This window comes from Apodemus sylvaticus, chromosome 7 (assembly GCF_947179515.1).
Source record: "Apodemus sylvaticus chromosome 7, mApoSyl1.1, whole genome shotgun sequence".
NCBI classification, from domain to species: domain Eukaryota; kingdom Metazoa; phylum Chordata; class Mammalia; order Rodentia; family Muridae; genus Apodemus; species Apodemus sylvaticus.
In genome coordinates, this window is record NC_067478.1 from 111,467,357 (window position 1) to 111,488,049 (window position 20,693).

Below are 20,693 nucleotides of genomic sequence, written 5' to 3' on the forward strand. Positions count from 1 at the left end.
TCAGCTCCCTGATGCTCTCAATGGCAACACGGGGTCCTGGTGCAGGAGCCATGTTCCCACAGGGACATCTGGTTTCTGCCCTGCTGAAGTCTCGGGGACTGCTTGCTCTGACAGCAGACTCTGCTGTGGTGTGGCCAGCAGGCACACATGCTCAGTCCCAGGGTGGCTGAGCCTGGGCAGGCTCCTCAGGGGCCACTTTCCACCCTGAACACGCTCACCTTCTCTCCAGTCATGGCGAAGGGTGCATTGAACCACTGCTCGAAGGTGCTGCAGCTCTTGAAGATAGTAGGAAGCAGGAAGTTCAGCAGTGCCCAGAGCTCAGGTAGCTTGTTCTGCAGTGGTGTGCCTGTGAGAAGCAGACGCCGAGGGGCCACGTAGTGTGTGTTAAGGACCTGTGTCAACTTGCAGTGGTGGTTTTTCATGCGGTGGCCTTCATCCACGATCATGTACTTCCAGCGGATCTGCAAGGCCAAGAAGAGGTGATGAGAGGAGGTAGCGGGGCTGCAGAGTCCAGCAGGAAACTCCAAATACAAACTCCAATCCATGAAATGGAGACAAACGGGTGAGGAGCTGAACCCAGGCTACACTGTCAGAGGTATGGGGTAAAAAGTACTCTGGCTTTAAAACAACACCAGGAGGCAGGGCTCAGCACACCCAGGAGGAAGCTGGAGCGCTGGCCACAAGCAGCAGCGCATGGTTTGTGCAGCAGCTGGCATTACAAGCAATGTGACTGTGGCTTCCAGGAAGGGGCAGTGCCAGGCCTTTCTTCCCCAGAGTCTGCCAGTGACCAAGTACAAGGACAGACAATGTTAGGCTTTAGGTAGGAGCCCCAGAATTCCCAGTTAGGTCTCCTATGACCGAAAGGACTTCCATCTTTCAGAACAGGCTTGTCCATTTGAAGACACAAAAGCTCGTGTGAATCACTGCCGGCAAGCAAGTGTGTTCTTAGGGCGACTCGGGGTGGATTGGATTTGTACTGCACTACATACAAGTGGTGCCCCGTGGATGGATGGCCTATATGTAGAGACTAGGCTGTGGCCAACTCCTGGGACCTCGGTATACTCAGCTGTCAGCCAGGGACCTGCAGTGAGCGCACATTGTGAAGCATTGTGGAGGCACATGTGACTATAAAGGAGGGCTCCATCCTCACGTGAGTTCTTTAACACTCTGCTGGAACACCAGCCCAGGGGACCCAACCTGCCCCACAGCTTCCATCCCAGGCCACACTAGGAAACGACGCATGGGCACGCTATCGGGTAACTTCCCACCATACAGTTCTCAATAATATCAGGGAGGCCCATGGCCTCCATGGACAGGGGCCCCATTGCGGCCCAGCACCCACTCACTGCTCATCCTTAATTGCTTCTACAAGGGTCCTCCAGAACCCACAGTCAATGTTCCCTGGGCCCAACCCCAGGGAGAGGCCCATCAGGACCATATACAAGGCCTTGTCTCAACCTGATAGGTCACTCATGGTCAGGAAACACTGTCTCTCTGCACAGAGGCCCTGGGAGATGGGTGGGGGGCATGGCCTGCCTTACACACATGCATGCCAGCTGTGCTTTGTTACACACACAGAGTACTGACGGGTCACTGCAAGGGGCTATGACATCAGGCATCAAGATCCTCAGATCACCTGCGCCCTAGGCCTGTTGTGTGTAACATGAAGACACGCTTGCTACCTTGGCCAGGATATGCTTGTCCTTGATGATATATTCATAGGTGGTCAGTAAGACATTGAACTTTCCGCTGCGAAGCTGAGGCACGAAAGCTCGTCTTGCCGCTGGAGAGCCCTGTAGAGACAGGATGGAAACAGTCCTAACTTACGACCAGTGTTCCTGAAGAATAAAGCTGGTCCTTGCAGCGGCAGCCTGGATACAGTGGGCAAAGTTCCATCATGCCCTGGCCGAGCCTGTACACTGCCAGCTGCAGGACAGGGCGGACATAGGACACCCTGGCAAACTGTGTGGCCTGCACCATCCTCAGCCACATTCCAGGGTCTGATCAATGTCCCTCTTCCTAGGCCCCAAGCTTGAGCCTCTACCCTGGGAGACAGGCCCCTTCTTTACCTGGCAATGCCAACATAATCACGTAAGCTTCTCCTCACTGCCTGGTCCTTCCTCATTCTAGTCCCCAGTCTCCTCCATGACCACTTTCTAGACACATCAAGCTCTTGCACACAGGTCAGGCACAGGATAAAGAGCCCGAGGCAGAAGAAAGCAGTGGGAAGCACTGGGCCACTTGACCTCAGTTTCCGATCCCACACCTGGGGGCTACAAGCCTCTTCCTAACACACTGAGTAGGTGTCTGAATCGGGCCTGATGCTTGCCACCCAGCGTCAGGACACACCAAGGGGCCATGCTCATTCTGTCCTCATACAAGATATATATTGTTCAAACAATGTTCCACAAATGAAACATCTGATTTTGATGTTTTTAAAAAAAGTATGCCTCACAATAATCAAGTCCACATTCTACATTAGCCCACCTGTGCACCCCTGAGCACCAGGCTGAGGAGTCTCCTGCCTCTGACACACACTGGCTTTTCTTTTGATGCACCTTCACCTTCCTTGGTCAAGACGGTGTCTTAACAAGTTGGAGGACACTTCTTTAGCCTGTGACAACATACCTTGTAGGAAACCTTCACCACAGAGGGGGCCCACTTGTCAAATTCATATGCCCAGTTTGACAGCGTCCTGAAGGGAAAGGAATGGACAGTCATGTTCTCTGCTAAGCAATAGTGAAGTGAGCAGGCCTGGTCTTCTTTTTTCTTTTTATTACAAATTTTTTCTCCCCACCCACAATCCTATCCACCCTGACTGTTCCTCACCCCATACCTCCCCTCCCCACCCAGTCTCCATGTAGATGTCCTTAGAACTGCCACAGTGAACTCTATGTGTCCACTGGGAGCTCTGTGCCCAGGAGTGAGGAGGGCTGGGAGTGGCACACCCAAAGAGGAAAGACACCCTGCTCCAGGTGGGAAGGCATACACAAAGATGGCACTGGCGCAGCTGGCACAGGGCAGAGGTCATAGGCAGCCAGCCCTAGTGGGATTCCCAGGCCCTTGGTGAGGGAAGATGTAACATAGCACAGATGAGCTCAGCACATGTGGCCTCCCAGTGCCAACCAGGGCCTCAACACACAGGAGTGCAAGAGACATTTGATCCTGTGACCACCTTGGATTGGAAATGGAAGCTATAAAAGAACTAGAAGGGGGAGAGCAGGAAGTAAGCAGAGACCAGGAACACAGGGGAGGGCCAGAGCCAAGGCCTGTCTCAGGGCAGGTCTTGAGGACCAGAGCCTTCCCCCTTGGAGAGCCCTGGTAAGCTGAGCAGGGAGAGAAGTGGCTATGGCTCAAGATGGCGCCTCCTCCCCATTCTTGATTTTCTTCCCAGAAACTTTCTGGCTACTGCTACACAGAATCCCATCTAATGAGAGTTCAAGTTGCTGACATCACACTGGCCACCCTTTTGGCCATCCGAGTGAGATCATAGAGACGGTATAATCACTTTACACCCATAGGCTGTCACTACGAGTAAATGAGACCAACACTTAAAAGGTGGTAGTAGCACACGCCTTTAATCCCAGCACTCAAAGGGCAGACACAGGCAGATCTCAGTTCGAGGACAGCCTGGTTTACAAAGTGAGTTCCAGAACAGCTGGAGCCACACAGAGAAACTCTGTCTTAAAAATTAACTAATAAAAGAAAGGAAGGAAGGAAGGAAGAAAGAAAGGAAGAAAGAAGGAGAGAAAGACAGAGAGAGAAAGAGCAGGAAAATAAGAGACCACTTGGATGCCTGAAGCACTGCGTGCTCCTGGGCTTACCCTCTGCCTAGCTCTAGGGATGCCCCTAGGGAGCACCATCAGACTCTGGGGCTGAGCTACTTGGTATTATTGCTACTGCAGAGCATGGCGGAAGCACAAGAGAGGCATGAGAAGGAAGGCGTGAGGGATATGAAGACTTGCAGCAAGCTAGCATGAGCCTGGGGATCGGGGCAGATACAAGAAGATCAGGCAGGATGGGACTGCTGGATACTGAACACTAAGACACTCCCTAGGGCGCAGGGAGTGCTTCTAGCAGGAGGGGTGGGATGAACAGCGTGAACACATGTCTGGACAGGAATCACGAGAAAAGGCTGTAGGTCTAGTGTCCTGTGTCACACCCACTGAGGAGGCAGCAAGGAGCTCTCTAACCATGACAATGCAAAGCTGTGGCGGTTTGAATGACCATGGCCCCATAGGAACATGTATTTGAGTATTTGGACTCAGTAGCTGGAACTATTTGGGAAGGACTAGGAGGTGTGGTCTGTCGGAAAAAGTGTCACTCTTACATACCTTACACACTCTTGTATACCTAGAGGTGTGGGCTTTGACATTTCAAAAGCCCACATTATTTCCAGTGTCTTTCTGAACCTTGTGCTTGTGAATTAATACATGAGTTCTCAGGTGTCCCTGCCACCATAAACTCTAACCCTCTGAAATCCTAAGCCAAATTAAATGCTTTCTTTTACAAGTTGCCTTGGTCATGGTGTTTTTGTCACAGCCAACAGTAAAGTAACTGAGACGGGTTCCCACCGCTATCAGTTGCTGCTGAGGACACCAGGAGACAGACAGACAGACAGACAGAGCAGAGGAAAGCACCTGCTGTCCTATATCGACAGTTCCATGCAGCTGGAAGCAGTCTCACTTAGGTATTGGGCACTGAACTCTGGTCCTCTGAGCCATCCCTCTAGCTTCCTCTTTTGTTTCTTAAAATAGGGCCTCATTTTATATCTCAGACAAGCTTGGAACATCATGCTGCCCAGGTTGGCCTCAATCTTGTAAAAATCCTTCTGCCTCAGCCTCCTGAGTATGCAGTATAGTTTTTAACATAGGGGCTCCTTAGGGAAGGAGCTGATCCAGAAATGGGGCAGGGAATGGGGAAGAGGTAGCAGGAGAAATGAGCTGGAAAAGCAAAAGTGCTCTAACCTCGGCTGGAACTGGCTACAGGGATAGGGATGGCAGACAGGACACCAGATTAGAACAATGGACAAACAAAAGAACTAAGCCAGTGCTAATGACAGGCTGAAGCATACGATACACACGTGACTACTGATAATATGTGGAATGTCAAAGGGACGGGCTCCACAGTCATGAGCACGCCATACAACAACGTAGTAGACAACCACAAGCATGCAGCAGTGACCCTGCCTGAGAAGCATGGTCACAGAGGGATGCTGCGGGCATGGTGTGGACGAGAACGGAGGAGGAGGAGGGCGCTTCACTTCCACAGCAACAGGGACCATCAAGCCATGAGAAAACTTCAAGGTGCCCACAATGAAGATGGAGCAGGAGCCCCAGATGGGATACACGTCAGCCCTGGCCTGGGGCATGGGGCAGTGGCAGGATACTTGCCTAGCATTCTAAAACCCAACACCTCCAACAAAAAATAGGGAAGAGGCTTTCAGAAAGTTGAGGCAGAATCTTGAACCCAAGGCCAGCCAGGGATAAATAGTGAGCGGCTGTCTTAAAATATAAATAACAATAAAAACGTGTCAAAGTCAAAATTATGTCAATACGGAGGAACCATGATAGGCCATCACGAAGCCCGAACAAGTACTGGGCCTGGAGAGAGTAACGCGTACAAGATTAAAGTGTGCTCTGCAACATCTGCCCAGCACCCGCCCTCAGCTGTGACTGCACCACAGGAACAAGAGACATAGCAAAGGGAAACTGAGGGGGGGGGGGATAAGGGGTGGGGCCTCTCCTGGAGTCTGTGGCTGCTGTCACCTGAGAACAAAGGCATGAGTCCTCCTGTGAGGAATTAGGCAAATGACAGAAGGAGGCAGCTTGTCCTAGTGGCAGAACTCCAATGAGCATATGAAGAAGGGACCATGGAGGACCCATGGAGACATGTGGTGGCTGTGATGGCTCCAGTAGCAGAAGAAATAGGGCATCAGCTAGAGCAGGGAGCCTACTACTAAACATTTAATAAAGGGAAATCCAAGCCAGGAATGGTGGTGCACACCTGTAATTCTAGCACTTAGGAGGCAGAGGTAGATCTCTGGGTTCAAGGCCAGCCTGGTCTACAAAGTAAGTTCCAAGACAGCCAAGGCTATATCGAACAACAACCACCCCCAAAACACAAAAAAACCAGGAAGACCAACCTGGACTCTTGAGACTCTCAGAGACTAAGCCACTAAGCAAAGAACATATTGGACCCAGGCGTCCCGCACATATGTATTGGATGTGCAGCTTGGGTTTTCATGTGAGGCCCAAACAACTAGAGCAGGGACTAGCCCAAAAGCCGTTTCCTGTTGGAGGGATATGTTCTTCTGGCTGGGCTGCCTTGTCTGGTCTCAGTGGGGGCAGAAGCACTCAGCCTTGCAAAGACTCAAAGTGCCAGGGTGGAGGGATATGGGGGATGGGGGTTGCCTGCTCAGAGAAGGAGAGGAGGAATTAGGGGAAAGGATAGGGTAGGGGGTGATGGGTGGGGGGAGGGGGGTCGCTTGAGTGGGATGTGAAGTAAGTAAAAAGTAGATAAATGTAAAAAAGAAAAAAGGAAGCTCTCAGACCCATGGAGTAGGTGGACACGACCCAAGAGACTTTAGACAAACCCTAACCCAGAACAAACTTCATGTCCTGGTCTCAAATGTGACAAGCTGGTAAGGGACTAAGATTTGAGGCTAATGGCTCTGAATGAGCATATGGTAGTGAGTTCAGGGACTGTGCTCTAGGATACGGCCCAGTCACACACAGAGACAGCAGGAATAGACTGCCCCTGTGCAAGGAACTGATTTGGGGCCTGAAATGTAACCTAGGTTAGGCCAATGAGAGCCAGTACAGGAAGAGCTGAGGCAGATGAACTGTTTTTGTTTTTTGTTTTTTTTTTCAGTAATGGGTTTTGTTTTGTTTTTTTAAATTTATTACTATATGTAAGTACACTGTAGCTGTCTTCAGACACACCAGAAGAGGGCGTCAGATCTCACCACGGATGTTGTGAGCCACCATGTGGTGGCTGGGATTTGAACTCAGGACCTTTGGAAGAGCAGTCAGTGCTCTTACCTGCTGAGCCATCTCACTAGCCCCCTGGTTTGCTTTTTAATTCAACAGATTTCCAGAAATGCTGAAAGCAAGAAGCTACTGGAAGCCAGAAGTGGGAGTGCGGTACTCTATGAGGTGCCACACACGTGGAAGCACTGTGGTCACCTGTGCTGTGCATACCCAGCTGAAATATGACACAAGAGGACACAGGCAAGAGAATACAAGTCTTTGCTTAACGGAGCCCAAAGTAGCCCTACCAATTCCCCCAGCAGGAGCAAGGAGCCACTAAAGAAATCTGTAAGAGATGAGCTCCGGCCTATGGGTAGGCTCCGCACACTGCCTCAGAGCTAGAGCAGACAGCAATGGGTTGATGTGTCTCCCAAATGCAGACATGTCTGCTATTCTATACTTAAGAAACAACCAAGTAAAGACAGAGAAAAGGTAGCTATGATGCGAAGAACATGTGAAGAAAACGCAAGGTGGTCAGAGAGAGGCTCTAGACCAACCTGTGTCTACAGATAATCCACTTCCGTCCCGCAGAAAAAAGAAACCCACGCAGCAACCAGGCTGTGACTGGAGTGGGGCGCATACGTACGAGAGAGGCACGATGATGAGGAAGGGCCCGTTGATGCGCTTGTGCTCCATGAGGTATGTGATGAGCGCGATGGTCTGGATGGTCTTCCCCAGCCCCATCTCGTCAGCCAGGATGCCATTCAGGTTGTTGTTATACAGGGACACCAGCCACTCTAAACCCTTGATCTGAAAGGGCAAAAATGTAAGGACCAAGTTCTCACAACAAATACGTTATCTGTGGCTACCATACAAGGTCCTGTGTCCTGGATTACCCCAGTTTTCCTGGTGTCCTTACTCCCAGCCAAACTTACTGAGAAATCACAGGGGACTGTGCTAGGAATGACTCTATATAATATTTTTGCTTTATTTACTTATTTTTAAATGAAAGCACTGTAACAGCATTTACTATCACCTGACAGTAACGTAAGAGCTATGAAAAGAACATGACTACATGTTTCCTGATGTGTTCCCGACAGAAACACCTTTAAAGCACTACAGCCTCTCCATGCCCCACTCTGCTAGCTGAGCACAGACAGCTGCAGCAGGGAGCCGGCTCTCCTGTCTTCTTGCCTTTGCTACAGACTGCATCTCTTCTGCACCATGTACTGTACTCGTGTAAACACTAACCCAACCCTCACTGCACACTGTGTCAGGCCATGTATGCATGTCCATATGTATGTGGAGGCTGGGTGTTGTTTATCAGTGTTCCTTGATCGCTCCCAATTTCCTCAATATTCACTGAGGCAGGATCTCTCACTGAACCCAGAGCTCTATATCTGGTAAGTTTAGCTAGCCAGCTTGCCTGGGCATGCTGTCTCTACCTCGAGTGCTGGGATTACAGGAAGTCCTATTACCTGCCTCGCTTTCATGCCAGTTCTAGAGATCTGAATTCTGATTTGGTTCATTTAATTAACTAATTAACTAATTAGAGACCGGGTTTCTCTGTATAGCGCTGGTTGTCCTGGAATCAAGAGATCTGCCTAGCTCTGCCTCCTGAGAACATGGAAAAGGAAATGTTCCCAGTCAAGTGGGGAGCAGAGCCGTGGTCTTTTCACCCTCATAGAAAAAAGGTAGGGCCATTCCTGTGCTCCCAAAAGAAAGTCAGAGTTCCAGATAACTTCAGATCTGACTCATGGTACAGAGCATCCGTGTGCGGCCCATGCCTGTACAGAGAGGCTCTCTGAGGTACCTAAGTCCTCTGCGCATACAATGCGCCCATGCCTGGCACCTGGCAGATTACTGAAGCTTTAATGCCTTCTGGTAGCCAGCATACTTCACCACAGCTGCATTGCATGAGGAAACTAGTTGGGTGCAGTATACATCTTTTATCAGGTAGAGATAAATGAATCTCTGCTTAGTTTGAGGCCAGTTTGGTCTACATAGTGAGTTCGAAGCCATCCTCGAATACACTGTGAGACCCTGTCTCAGAGAAGACAAAACCAAAACCAGATGCAAAAATTGTGGCTCTTTAAGAAAAGTGTTGCCTAAGTCCAACCACCAGCCACCTGGACCCCAGCTGCCGCTCGTCTTACCTGGTACTGTTTGAGGACACCATTGACCATGAGGGCCGACTGCTTATCTACTCTCTCTGTGACTGCATGGGCCACGGCATAGTAGGACTGCAGGCCACGAGCTAGGGCCTGGGACACGCCGTACTCATCGTCCACATCTTGCTTGGCGTTCCTGGAGGGAGCACACACATGCTGCATGAGGACACAGGCTCCTGTCTGTGACAAGGTGCTGCCACTGGCTTGCGTCAGCTGCCTCTGCCTGGGACTTAGACACTGCAGGGGGCAGAGGTGGGACCCACAGCACAGGCAGCAGCTAATTCTAACCCATGAAAGACCAGACAATCGCCCCTGAGATGACATAGGTCCCAAGCCCATCAACACGGGCTGGCATGGGCCCTGCCACTCCCCATGACAGAAGGCACTGGCACTGAAGAGCAACGGCTCACCTGGCACACAGAGCTGCACAGACAGCAGCACTGCCTGTGACTGGGCGCTGCTGAGACACAGCCTCGGCTCACCTTGCTGCTGCTTTTCAAGATTATCCTAATCTTAAGGCAGGGTCTTAATATGTAGGCCTGGTTGGCCCTGAATCTGCCATTCTCCTGCCTAAAGCCACACATTTCAGGACCTGACTCAAGAATTTTTTTCTACACTTTAACCTTCTGAGGTTTTAAAACATCATTTATTTGTGTGTAAGTAAGAGTGTACGCGTGCCACTACAGATACATGGGAGTCAAAGTTGGTTCTTTGCTTCTGCTGTGTGGACTCTGGGGACCAAATTCAGGTTACCAGGCTTGGCATCGACATCAACGTCATTGCCAGCAGAGCCAGCTCACCGGCCCTTCACCTTCTACTTTTATTTCAAAGCCAGAGTCTTCCTTGTTATGGCAGGAATGGTCTAAAACTAGCTACACAGACCACACTGGCCTTGAATCTGGCCTCTACCTCCTAAGCACTGGAATTACAGGAATCTACTTCATTCCTGGCTCAATAACTGTTTTTTCTTTTTTTAAAAGATATGACTTTTAATTATGTGTCTATGTGGCAGAAGGTACTGTGTTCATGAGTAAGGTGCCCTCAAAGGTCAAACCAGAGTACTGGATCCCCTGGAGCTGAAGTTACAGACAACTGTGAACCAGTCGGCACTGGTACTGGGAACCAAGTACCTCTCTCTGAAGAGTGGTGTGTGCTAAGCCAGCTCTTCAGACCCACCCTTCCTCCCTCCCTCTCTCCCTCCTTCCCTTCCTTTTTTTTCCAGACAGGGTTTCTCTGTATAGCGCTGGGTGTCCTGAAACTTGCTCTATAGACCAAGCTGACCTTGAACTCAGAAATCTGCAGGCCTCTGACTCCCGAGTGCTGGGATTAAAGGCATGCACAATTACTGCCCAGCAAAGCCTCTCTTTTTCTAACAATTATAAATTTAACGGCATATAGGGGATACATGCGTGTGTCACTGACTATATGGGTTTTTGGTAATTGAACTCAGGTTGTTAAGGACTGGCGGTGCCTTTACCAGAGAAGCCATATTAATGGCTGTTTGTTTCCCATTTAAAAAGTCATTTAAACTGTGTGGCATGGTTACATTCACACGTAACTCCGGCATTCAGGAAGTAAATTGGCTGCAGTGTTCACTGGGTGAGCCCTAGAGACGCCATATATTCTGTGAAGCACACAAGGCCGCTCTGTCCACCCCAGGGAGGAATGGACAAACCCTAATGTCCACAGTGCCAACTGTCCAAAGCTGAGCAGCTCAGCACTAGAAGTTTTCCGTCATCATGGCTTGGTTCCAGTGACACACAGCCTCTAAATTAGGGGGTAAGGGTTAGGATTAGGGTTAGGGAAACCAGCGTAGGCTGTAGAATGAGATACAATCTTAAAATTTACAAAAAAAAAAAAAAAAAAAAATGGCTGGAGAGATGGCTCAGCGGTTAAGAGCACTGACTGCTCTTCTGGAGGTTGTGAGTTCAAATCCCAGCAACCACATGGTGGCTCACAACCATCTGTAATGAGATCTGACGCCCTCTTCTGGGGTGTCTGAAGACAGTTGCAGTGTACTTACATATAATAATAAATCTTTAAAAAATTAAAAAATAAAACAAAACCAAAATCAGGCACTGGTGTGCATGTGTTTTAATCCAGCAGTCAACATTTCTTTTTTCGTTTTTTTAAAGATTCACCTATTTTATGTGTACAAATATTTGCAGGCATGTATGCATGCACACTATGTGTGTGTGTGGTACCCATGGGAGTCAGAGGATTCCCTGGAGCTAGAGTTACAGATGGTTAAAGTCATCATGTGATGTAGGTGCTGGGAACTGAACCCAGGGCCTCCAGGGCCTCTGCAAAGGCAGTAAGTGCCATTAACCTTTAAACCATCTCTCTCTAGCCGCCACAGCTGACTATTTTTTTGTTTTGTTTTCTGAGAGAGGTTTCTCTGTAGCCCTGGATGTCCTGGAACTCACTCTGTAGACCAGGCAGACATTGGACTGCTGGGATTAAAGACATGGGCTACCACCAAGTTGCACATTCTTGTCTGAAATTCTTATGTGTTTGAGATTTTGCAGTTTTTCAGTTGGTAGACTATCTATACAGATTTTTGTTTTGGTTTGTTTTTGTTTTTTGGATTTGGTTTTTTCAAGACAGGGTTTCTCTTTGTAGCCCTGGCTGTCCTGGAACTCACTCTGTAGACCAGGCTGGCCTCGAACTCAGAAATCTGCCTGCCTCTGCCTCCCAGAGTGCTGGGATTACAGGCGTGCGCCACCACTGCCCGGCTTATAGAGATCTTAATGTCACAATTCCCAATCAGAAAATAAAAACTGCTGTGATTAGAAACATTTGTAATTTGAAGCACTTCAGATTTTGGATTTTCAGATTTCGGGTTTTCAGATTTCACTAACTCAAGTCTTTCTCTTATTTCTCTATAATGGTTTCCCACCATCTTCTTACCACAAAGATCAAATCGACACAGTACTTTTTAACTGTGGTTTCCAGAGGAAACTGAGAAGCTGCAGGCACAGCACAGGGCTGAGTGAGAACAGAGACATCGCTTCTGCAGACGGCGGCCAGCTCCTGGACGGAGCTGGGCGAGAAGCCACACACACTGCAATGCCTGGACATGTGTGTGCAAACAAAACAGAAAGGAAAGCGAATGCAGCCAGTCTCTCTGGAAGTGGACACAGGACCAGACACAGGCTGCTTCTTGGAGGAAACAGCAAGAAGGCTGCTGGGGACAAGGGTAGACGGGTGGGTGGGCCTGGGTTGTTGCCCAGCCGCACTTGAAAAGCTTGTGATGAGCAAGGAATCATTTTCTATGTCAGTCGCTACAGACAAATGAAGTCTGTAGGAATCAATGTGGCCCTCCAGTGGCTGTGTCAAGACTGTGGATGCCACCCAGGGAGAGGACAATCTCAAGCCTGAGACCACTCTGGGCTATACAGGAAGACAGACACAAAGCACCATGACTTGGGAAAGACCTGGGACTCTGGTGCCACTTTAAAGAGAGCTAACTGATGAGGACATATGGGGACCCCTTACTCAATAATGTGTCGAGCGTCCACCTCAGAGACATCATCGCTGTCTGGGTCTGGAATCTTCTTCTTTTCTTCCACAGGCAGTGTAGGGGGCTGTGCAGGCTGAGGCTGCTCCTCTTCCTCCTCCTACCAAGAGAGGTGCCATGTCATCTTGGTTCCCTAGTGTTGTTTCCTAGCAATCCCAGGGAAGAGATGCTCCTTCCTCTGCAGTGGTGTCTGCCTCTTACTGCCCTTCCCGTAGAACTGCTGGGTGAATGCCTGAGTTGCCCTAGCAGACTGCATGTCCTCTGCAAGGGTATCTTGGGCATCTCTCAGCTGCTGTTCTCCAAAGCAGCCGCCCACCTACACGTTCGCCCTCTCAAACAGTGTCCCAGGTTCACAGCTGACTTCCCTAAAGCGCCTGTGCTTTTCCTCCAGCTTCTGCTCATCCAGAGACAACAGGCATCTTAGCTTCCACAGCCTTCCCAGGACGCTGAAGGAACATTATCTCCTTAAAGGGCCTCCCTGCATTTATTGAGCAGGTGACATTGGAATTGTACAGATCATGTTCAACAAATACACAGGAATACATTTTCCAGTACTGAGCACTCTTGTTCTCCTAAATGAACCTTACAGGCTCACTGTAGATTCTTCTCAACTATCATAGAATTGCTGAAGTGACTTTTAAATTCCGTATGTAACAACTACCACATGGCTCTAACCCAAGCTTACCAGGGACCTGAGGAATACAGATTATAATTTGAGTAATCTAGCAATGTAGTTGGATCTTGTCTTGATTAAAAATTAACAGCCAGGAATATAGCTCAGTGAGAAGGTATTTGCCTAACACGTGGCACAGTTCAACCACAATGGCACAAAATGTGTTTTCTCATAACTGTTAAACAGTTCTAATCAAACTTTGACAAGTTTTCCCCACACCATGCAACACAATTCCAGATTATGGGGAACAAGGAGGTTGCTCTCATCAACAAATGCAGAGAAGCAGCAGCTATCTAATGAAGCAAACCGCTAACGGAGGTCAGGAGATTCTCTTTCCAGAAGATACAAAGTGAACAAGATTGAAAAAATTGATGAAGTCTGTTGTGGTTGGGAGCCACGGAGGCAGACAAGGGTAACAGGTTCTGCAACCAGTCTGGTAGAAATAAAGATAGTCTCAAAACAAAACAAATACTTATGTCTCTAATCTATTTAACTACTGAAACAACAGACTCCAAAGAAATGGGAATTTTCCTAGAAATCTCACCCTAGAAGGAAACAGTCACAGAGCAATGTCTCTCAGAAAGAGATCCGAATCAATTCTAATAATTGTCAGATCACCTGACAGGATGAGGCTGAAACCCAGACAAAGATGGGTCAGTGGTGGGTGGGACCACACCTTGATAGGCACTGATCAATGTGCACAATCTTGGTCCTATAAACTCTCATCTCATGTCAGATCCTGAAGACAGATTTGAGGGAGTTCCTGGTTCTCTTATCCCTCTTCTGAAGGAAGACAAATTGAATATATCCTTTTTTTCTTTTCAGTTTTGACGTGGGACTTTTACCTGGCATACTGAGGATGGGTGGCCAGATCTATGTTTGAGAGAATTTCCAAGATTTGGCAGCAGTGGGGGCCCTGCCTACCTCAGGGGGAAAATGGTGACAATCTCAGCCAAGGTGCTGGTCCATGCTACTGCCTGTGAAGATGTGCATGTCACTGGTGGAGCACACACGCAGAGAAACCAAAGGGGGAATACACTGTCTTAAGCACACATAAACCAGCCTTTTTCTGGAATACACTCCCTTGTGTACAGAGCCACGGCAGGACACAAACTGCTTACTGGCTCTACTGCTTGCATATAATTTCTGCCACATTATTACAGGATTCATCACTTGTAAGTGACAGAGAAACAGGGTCTTTTTATAGGGAACAAGTAATTGAACTAGGAAAATAAAGTGAGCCAAGTCAAAAGTGGCTGTACCCACCACAAAGCAAGCAAGAGTTCCTAGAATGAACTCAGGGATACCATCCCTTAGACATCTGCCACTGTCCTGGTTAGCTTGGGACAACCTGACAACTCGAGTCGAGGTGGGAAAAGATATCAACTGGGGTGATATCAGACTGGCCTGTGGCCATCCATGTCTGTGGGGTAGTTTTCTTCATTACTGATTGATGTGGAAGGGCTCAGGCACTGTGGGTCATGCCACCCTGAGGACAGGTGGCATGAGGTGGCTCTGAACAGGAGTGTGGAAGCAAACCAGTAAACAGGGATCTTCTGCAGTCCTGCTTCAGTCCTCCAGCTCCCACCCTCAATTTCCTTAGTAATGGGTTGTGGCCTGGGAGTTGTAAGGTCAAATAAACCCTTTCCTCCACACCAAACCCTTTAGGTCATGGTGTTTGCTAGAACAACAAAGACAGCTATAGTTCTGGACAGGGAGGGGTCATAATCCTTCCAAAGACCTAAATGGGAGATGTCTAAGATTGATGCCATTCTGGTCTAAATACCCAGTTCTAAGCCAGCCAAGGCTACATAGTGAGAACCTATCTCAAAAAAAAAAAAAATTCAAATAGCTAAATGAATAAATAAACAAATAAACAAACGGAAAAAAGGCACTCAGCTGCTCCCGTCTCTTCATAGATGCCAAAGGTGTTCAACAGGAGTATCTACAGTGTGTGCACAGGGCTATTGAGGGAGTGGGCGTTTGCTCAAGTCAATGAACACGGAATCACAAAGCACAACCATCTCATCTATCCACTCCTTACTCTGACAAAATGAAAATAATTCACAGACAAGACCACACAGCAAGAAGGATAAACATCAAGACAGCTTTGTGTGGAGTCTATTAAAAGGCAAAGACAGATAGATAACCTACAAGGCAAAGGAAACTAAACTGTCAGGTAACAAAGAAGGTGGCCCTCCACAGACGCTGCAAGGAGTCCTGAGAAGGGAAGAGCAGATACTCCCGCCCTTGCAGAAGAACCAGGTTCCTTTCCGAGCCGCCGAGCCATGCCACTGACAACAGCCTGGAGTTCCGGCTGCAGAGGATGAGTTACCCTCTCTTGGCTTCTGCAGGCACCTGCACAAATGCCTGAATAGAGACCAACAAGCACACAGAGAAACAAAAACAAATGAAGTAAAAGTTCGCCAGGGTTAGAATACATGTTCAGACTGCTGACAGAGGAGCAGGACAGTCAACCAAGACTGACACATTCAACTAAACTGTTGTCCTGAAATACAAAAATACCCCAGAAAAACAGACTGAGGAGCACCAGTTGCTGGCAGAGAAACTTTGTGGGGTGCGGAGCAGCGTTAGAGCAGCTACCTGTCTACATGAAGACCTGGGCTCAATCCCAGCAAAACTTAAAAGGAACCAAACAAACACCCACTACCACACAACACGTAAAACCAAAAGGACATGCGACCAGATAATCCATGCAGGGAAACATCACCTGAAGAGACTATAGCACTATGTGATACCCTCTTTAGGACTCTGCCTACACACTAATACTGTGGTCAGTCTCAGCACTCAGGAAGCTGAGGCTGGAGTATCATGGGTTTATAATCACTGCAGTGTCATATTCCCTGTGGCTAAACCATTAGGACCTTATCTCAAAAATCCAACTGACAGCCAAGCGTGGTGGTGCACGGCTGTAATCCCAGCACTCTGGGAGGCAGAGGTAGAAGGATTTCTGAGTTCGAGGCCAGCATGGTCTACAGAGTGAGTTCTAGGACAACCAGGGCTACACAGAGAAACCCTGTCATGAAAAAAAAACAAATCCAAAACACACACACACACACAAAAAAAATAAAATCCAACTGAGCTGGCAGTGGTGGTGCACACCTTTAATCCCAGCACTTAACAGGCAGAGGCGGGCGGATCTCTATGAGTTTAAGATGTGATCTATACAGAGTGAGGACAGCTAGGGCTACAGAGAGAAAACCTGTCTTGAAAAACAAACAAGCAAACAAAACCAACTTAAAAATATGTAATGGAGTAAGATGCCTACTAAATCTGTGTGATCACAAAGAAATTACTAAATAAATGTACAGCTCCAACAAACATTTACAGAAAAGGTAAGTCAGCAAACTTAAAACAAAACAAAAATAAAACCTACCACTCCAAACCAAACACAACAAAAACCATTTTAACAGAAAAAGACTATACATGAGAAAGGAAGAAAAAGAGAAAGGAAGAAAGAAAGGAAGGAAGGAAGGAAGGAAGGAAGGAAGGAAGGAAGGAAGGAAGGAAGGAAGAAAGAAAGAAAGAAAGAAAGAAAGAAAGAAAGAAAGAAGAATAGACAGACGGAAAGGGAGGGAGGGAGGGTAAAGCCACACTCTGGCTGGAGGATTGCTGTGAGATCAAGACAGCCTGGAACACAGAGCAAAACTGCCTCAAATGTTATCACCTCTCCATACATTCATCACAGAGAAAAGAAGAAAAATCAGAAAGAAAACAAATTAATAACCAATAGCACAATGGTATTGCAAATGCTACACTATCCTACAACCCAAGTATTATTTCTGAAACCCACAGTAAGAGATCTAGATCTGACTCCTGAAAGATGTTCTTCCATCTCCACATGCCCACAGCACACATGGCGACCTTCACACACCCACATGATAACAGAGTTTAGAAGAAGTTTTAAATATTATTTCATATTTCAGATGGGATAAGAACAAAATTAAAATATTAAGATTCTGGGTTTGAATCCCCTTTGTGTCTCATGTGTATATGTGAATACTTTTGTTTTCAATAAAACTTTAGTGAGTGTCAAAAATATACAAATATAAAATAGGGGCTGAAGCCAGTGCTCAGTGGAATAGAGTACTTCCCTTGATTATGTGAGAACCTATTTCAACCCCTGTATCAAAAATAAAAATGCTGGACAAAGGCAGGTGGATTTCCGAGTTCAAGCCCAGCCTGGGCTACAAAGTCAATTCTAATACAGTGAGAGCTATGTAATAGAACTTGTCTCAAAAATACCAACAGAAAAACCAAACAACCCCACCCCAGACTAACAAACAAACAGCAAGCCAGAGTCATTAAAATTTATGAGACACACAGCAATGCTTACCTAAGCAAGTGCAACGCTTAGGTTTTGGGGAGTGGGGTGAGTTAAAAAAGCCAGGTGTCAGGGCATGCAACTGTTGTTACCAATGCTTGGGAAGCTGAAGCAGGGAGATGTAGAGTTTGAGACTATCCTGGCCTAACAGTTCAAGGCAAGCCTAAGTGATACACAGTAAGAAAATACCTCAAAACCAAAGTTTATGAGATGTAGCCAAGGGCGACTATGCGAAAGGTCTAGGTTTAGGGGCAGAGAGCTGGCTCATCTGTTAAGAGCACAGAACGCTTGTCCAAAGGATGGGAGTACAAATCCTGGCACCTATGTCAGGAGTTCATAACTGCCTGCAACTACAGCTTCAGGGGATCCAATACCCTTTTCTGGTTCCTGCTGACAGCAGCAGACATAAGACATACACACATGAATAAAATCAGTAAGTTTAAAACCAAAGTCATATAAGTTTAAACACTATTTATATCCAAAACTAAAAGCCTTATTTCAATAATTTAAGCCTAGATCAACCAACAAAGTGAAACAAATCACTAAAGTATCCAAAATCAAGAAGACAGGAGGAGTGATCACTCTGACCCTACAGAATGATAAAGGCAATTATAAATCATAACACACTTGCTGGGTGCTGGGGAGATGGCTCTGTGAGTGTACACTTGCACCAGTGTGAGGATCCAAGTTCAGTCTCCAGAAGCAACACACCGCCAGGTGCAGTGCTGCGTGTCGTGTCTGCAACCCCACTGCTCCTGGTGAGACAGGAGGCAGAGAGAAGAGGCCCTAGAGGCACAGGGGCCAGCCGGCCTGTAGTCCACAGCTGAAACAGAGCTCCAGGCCAAGGCAGAGCTGAGGATGGACATCTCAGGCTGTCCCTGACTTCTACAGACACATTGTTCCATGTGTGCCTACACAGTTATACAAGATACACACACACACACACACACAGAGAGAGAGAGAGAGAGAGAGAGAGAGAGAGAGAGAGAGAGAGAGAAAGAAAGAAAGAAAGAAAGAAAGAAAGAAAGAAAGAAAGAAAGAAAGAAAGAAAGAAAGAAAGAAAAAAACCAAGCATATACTGGGAGAAGTTATTTGCAAATTATACACTGGGTCAGAGATGTGTGTCTAGAGTAGGTAAGGGCTGAGAGCTCATTAGGATGGCAACCCAGTCAGACCAGGCAAGACTTGAACAGACTTCCATTGGGGAAGATGGCTGGATGGCGCATGTGCACATGAAGATGCTCAACGTCACTTCAGACGAGGATAATGCAAACAAAAACCAAGTGAGATGCCACCACACACCCACTAAAATAAGCAAAGGACAGACAATACCAAGTGTTGGTGAGGACATGGAGAAACTGGAACCTGTGAAATGGTACAGCCACTTTGGAGAACAGTTGGGCAGTCTTAGAAAGTAAACATAAACTTACCACGTGACCCAGCAATCCCACGGCTAGGCATCTACCCAAGAAAAATGAAAACATATGTCCACACAAACCATGTTTGCACATGTTCACAACATAATAATTCATAGTAAAGACAGAGACACAAGTGTTAACCGGTGGTGGGCAGGTAAACAAAATGTGCTATATTTATACAATGGAACACAATGCAGCAATAAAAGAACAAGTTCTTACTACACACAACACATGAATGAACCTTGATAACATGCCACACACTGGTGCCCGGAATCCATTTGCAGCATGTCTACAAATGGCTGATCTGGAGAGGGAAAGCAGAGGGGTGAGCCGGTATGGGGTGATGGCTGTAACCCTAGCACTCAACACTCAAGTTAGAGGATGCTGAGTTGTAAGCTAGCCTGGGCTGTACAGGAAGACTCATCCAACAAGAAATAAAAAAACAAACAACAAAAAAATAGTTCTGTGGCTTCCTGGGCATAAAGGAGAGGGACAGCAGACAGCCACTGACAGCTTAAAGGCTGTTGTAAGGCTAGTGTGAGGCGCTGACCCACAGTTCCAAGTGTTAACTAAGAAACAACTGCACTTTCCAGTTTTTGTAAATTACATCTCAATGAAGCTGTTTAAATTAGAACAAAGTGTTCTCTGCAGGGCATGGTAGTAAACAGGTATAACTCGCATTCAAAGGTAGGAGGATGCATGTCTGAGCTTCAAGCCAGAATGTGCAAAAAACAAAGCCCTACCTGAAACAAACAAACAGCTTATATATACATATGCACCTAAAACTGACTGGTGGCCCTCAAGACTCCAGTAGACATAAAAACTACAAGTCCTCTTTCTAAGACAGTAACTCAACTGGGAAGGCTTGAGCAGGCGGCATTCCATCGGCCTAATGATGTGGGAGGAGGGGACACACAGCCCAGGGAGACATGGATGCAGGCAGAGCAAGAGAGCACTGGGTGGTGGCCGCATGCATGGGGCACACTCGTGACTGTCAACTCCCAGCTGATGAAGAATGGGCAAAAGCAGCAGAGCGCTCAGAGGCGCGATGCTGAATGCTTGAAATGTGTCCTGATGGAAACAGTCCACACAGCAGCGGAGCTCTGAAGCACCACTTCCGGGCAAGCCCAGGCCCGTGGCTGCCCCGCCACACCACGCCCGGCCAGCACACAAGGCACAAACAAGGTGGACCCAACAACAGCTAAGACAGAGCGGCCTCTTACCTCCTCCTCCTCTTCGGAACCACTCTCTTCACTGTCGGACCTGGGAGCGACTTCATACCTAGGGAAACAGCAATGTTTGCACGCAGCTCTGCCTGTGAGGAGCTGCTTTGCTGTCTCTAGAACCTGGTGTGGCCCGTGAGGAGGCTGTCAACTCACCCTGGGTTCATCTCGAGCCAGGCCTCCAGCTGCCCGGCCTTTGGGGCGTCTGTGCCGGTGAGGATCTTGCCGCTCTCCACGTGGATCACCTTCACAGGGAGGTCACTCATCTGGCTGGTCTCATCTAGAGGCTGAAAGACAGTACCTGTCACGAGCCAAGCCTCCCGATGGCCATCCTGGAACCCAAACGCAGAGCTCACAAGGAAGAGACTGGAC

General features: G+C 47.8%; 1 protein-coding gene across 3 annotated transcripts in view; it reads right to left on the reverse strand.

Moving 5' to 3' along the window:
- The window catches only part of Smarca4 (SWI/SNF related, matrix associated, actin dependent regulator of chromatin, subfamily a, member 4), an 82,145-nt gene that overhangs the window by 31,619 nt on the left and 29,833 nt on the right, over nucleotides 1-20,693 (reverse strand). For all 3 annotated transcript variants that reach the window (XM_052188889.1, XM_052188887.1, XM_052188886.1), the window contains exons 12-19: nucleotides 20,478-20,608; nucleotides 20,322-20,379; nucleotides 12,641-12,762; nucleotides 9,128-9,278; nucleotides 7,618-7,781; nucleotides 2,629-2,695; nucleotides 1,683-1,793; nucleotides 219-461 (exon numbers count right to left, since the gene is read on the reverse strand). In XM_052188889.1, the coding sequence (XP_052044849.1) occupies nucleotides 219-461; nucleotides 1,683-1,793; nucleotides 2,629-2,695; nucleotides 7,618-7,781; nucleotides 9,128-9,278; nucleotides 12,641-12,762; nucleotides 20,322-20,379; nucleotides 20,478-20,608 (1,047 nt within the window). The remainder of the gene's footprint in view (nucleotides 1-218; nucleotides 462-1,682; nucleotides 1,794-2,628; nucleotides 2,696-7,617; nucleotides 7,782-9,127; nucleotides 9,279-12,640; nucleotides 12,763-20,321; nucleotides 20,380-20,477; nucleotides 20,609-20,693) is intronic.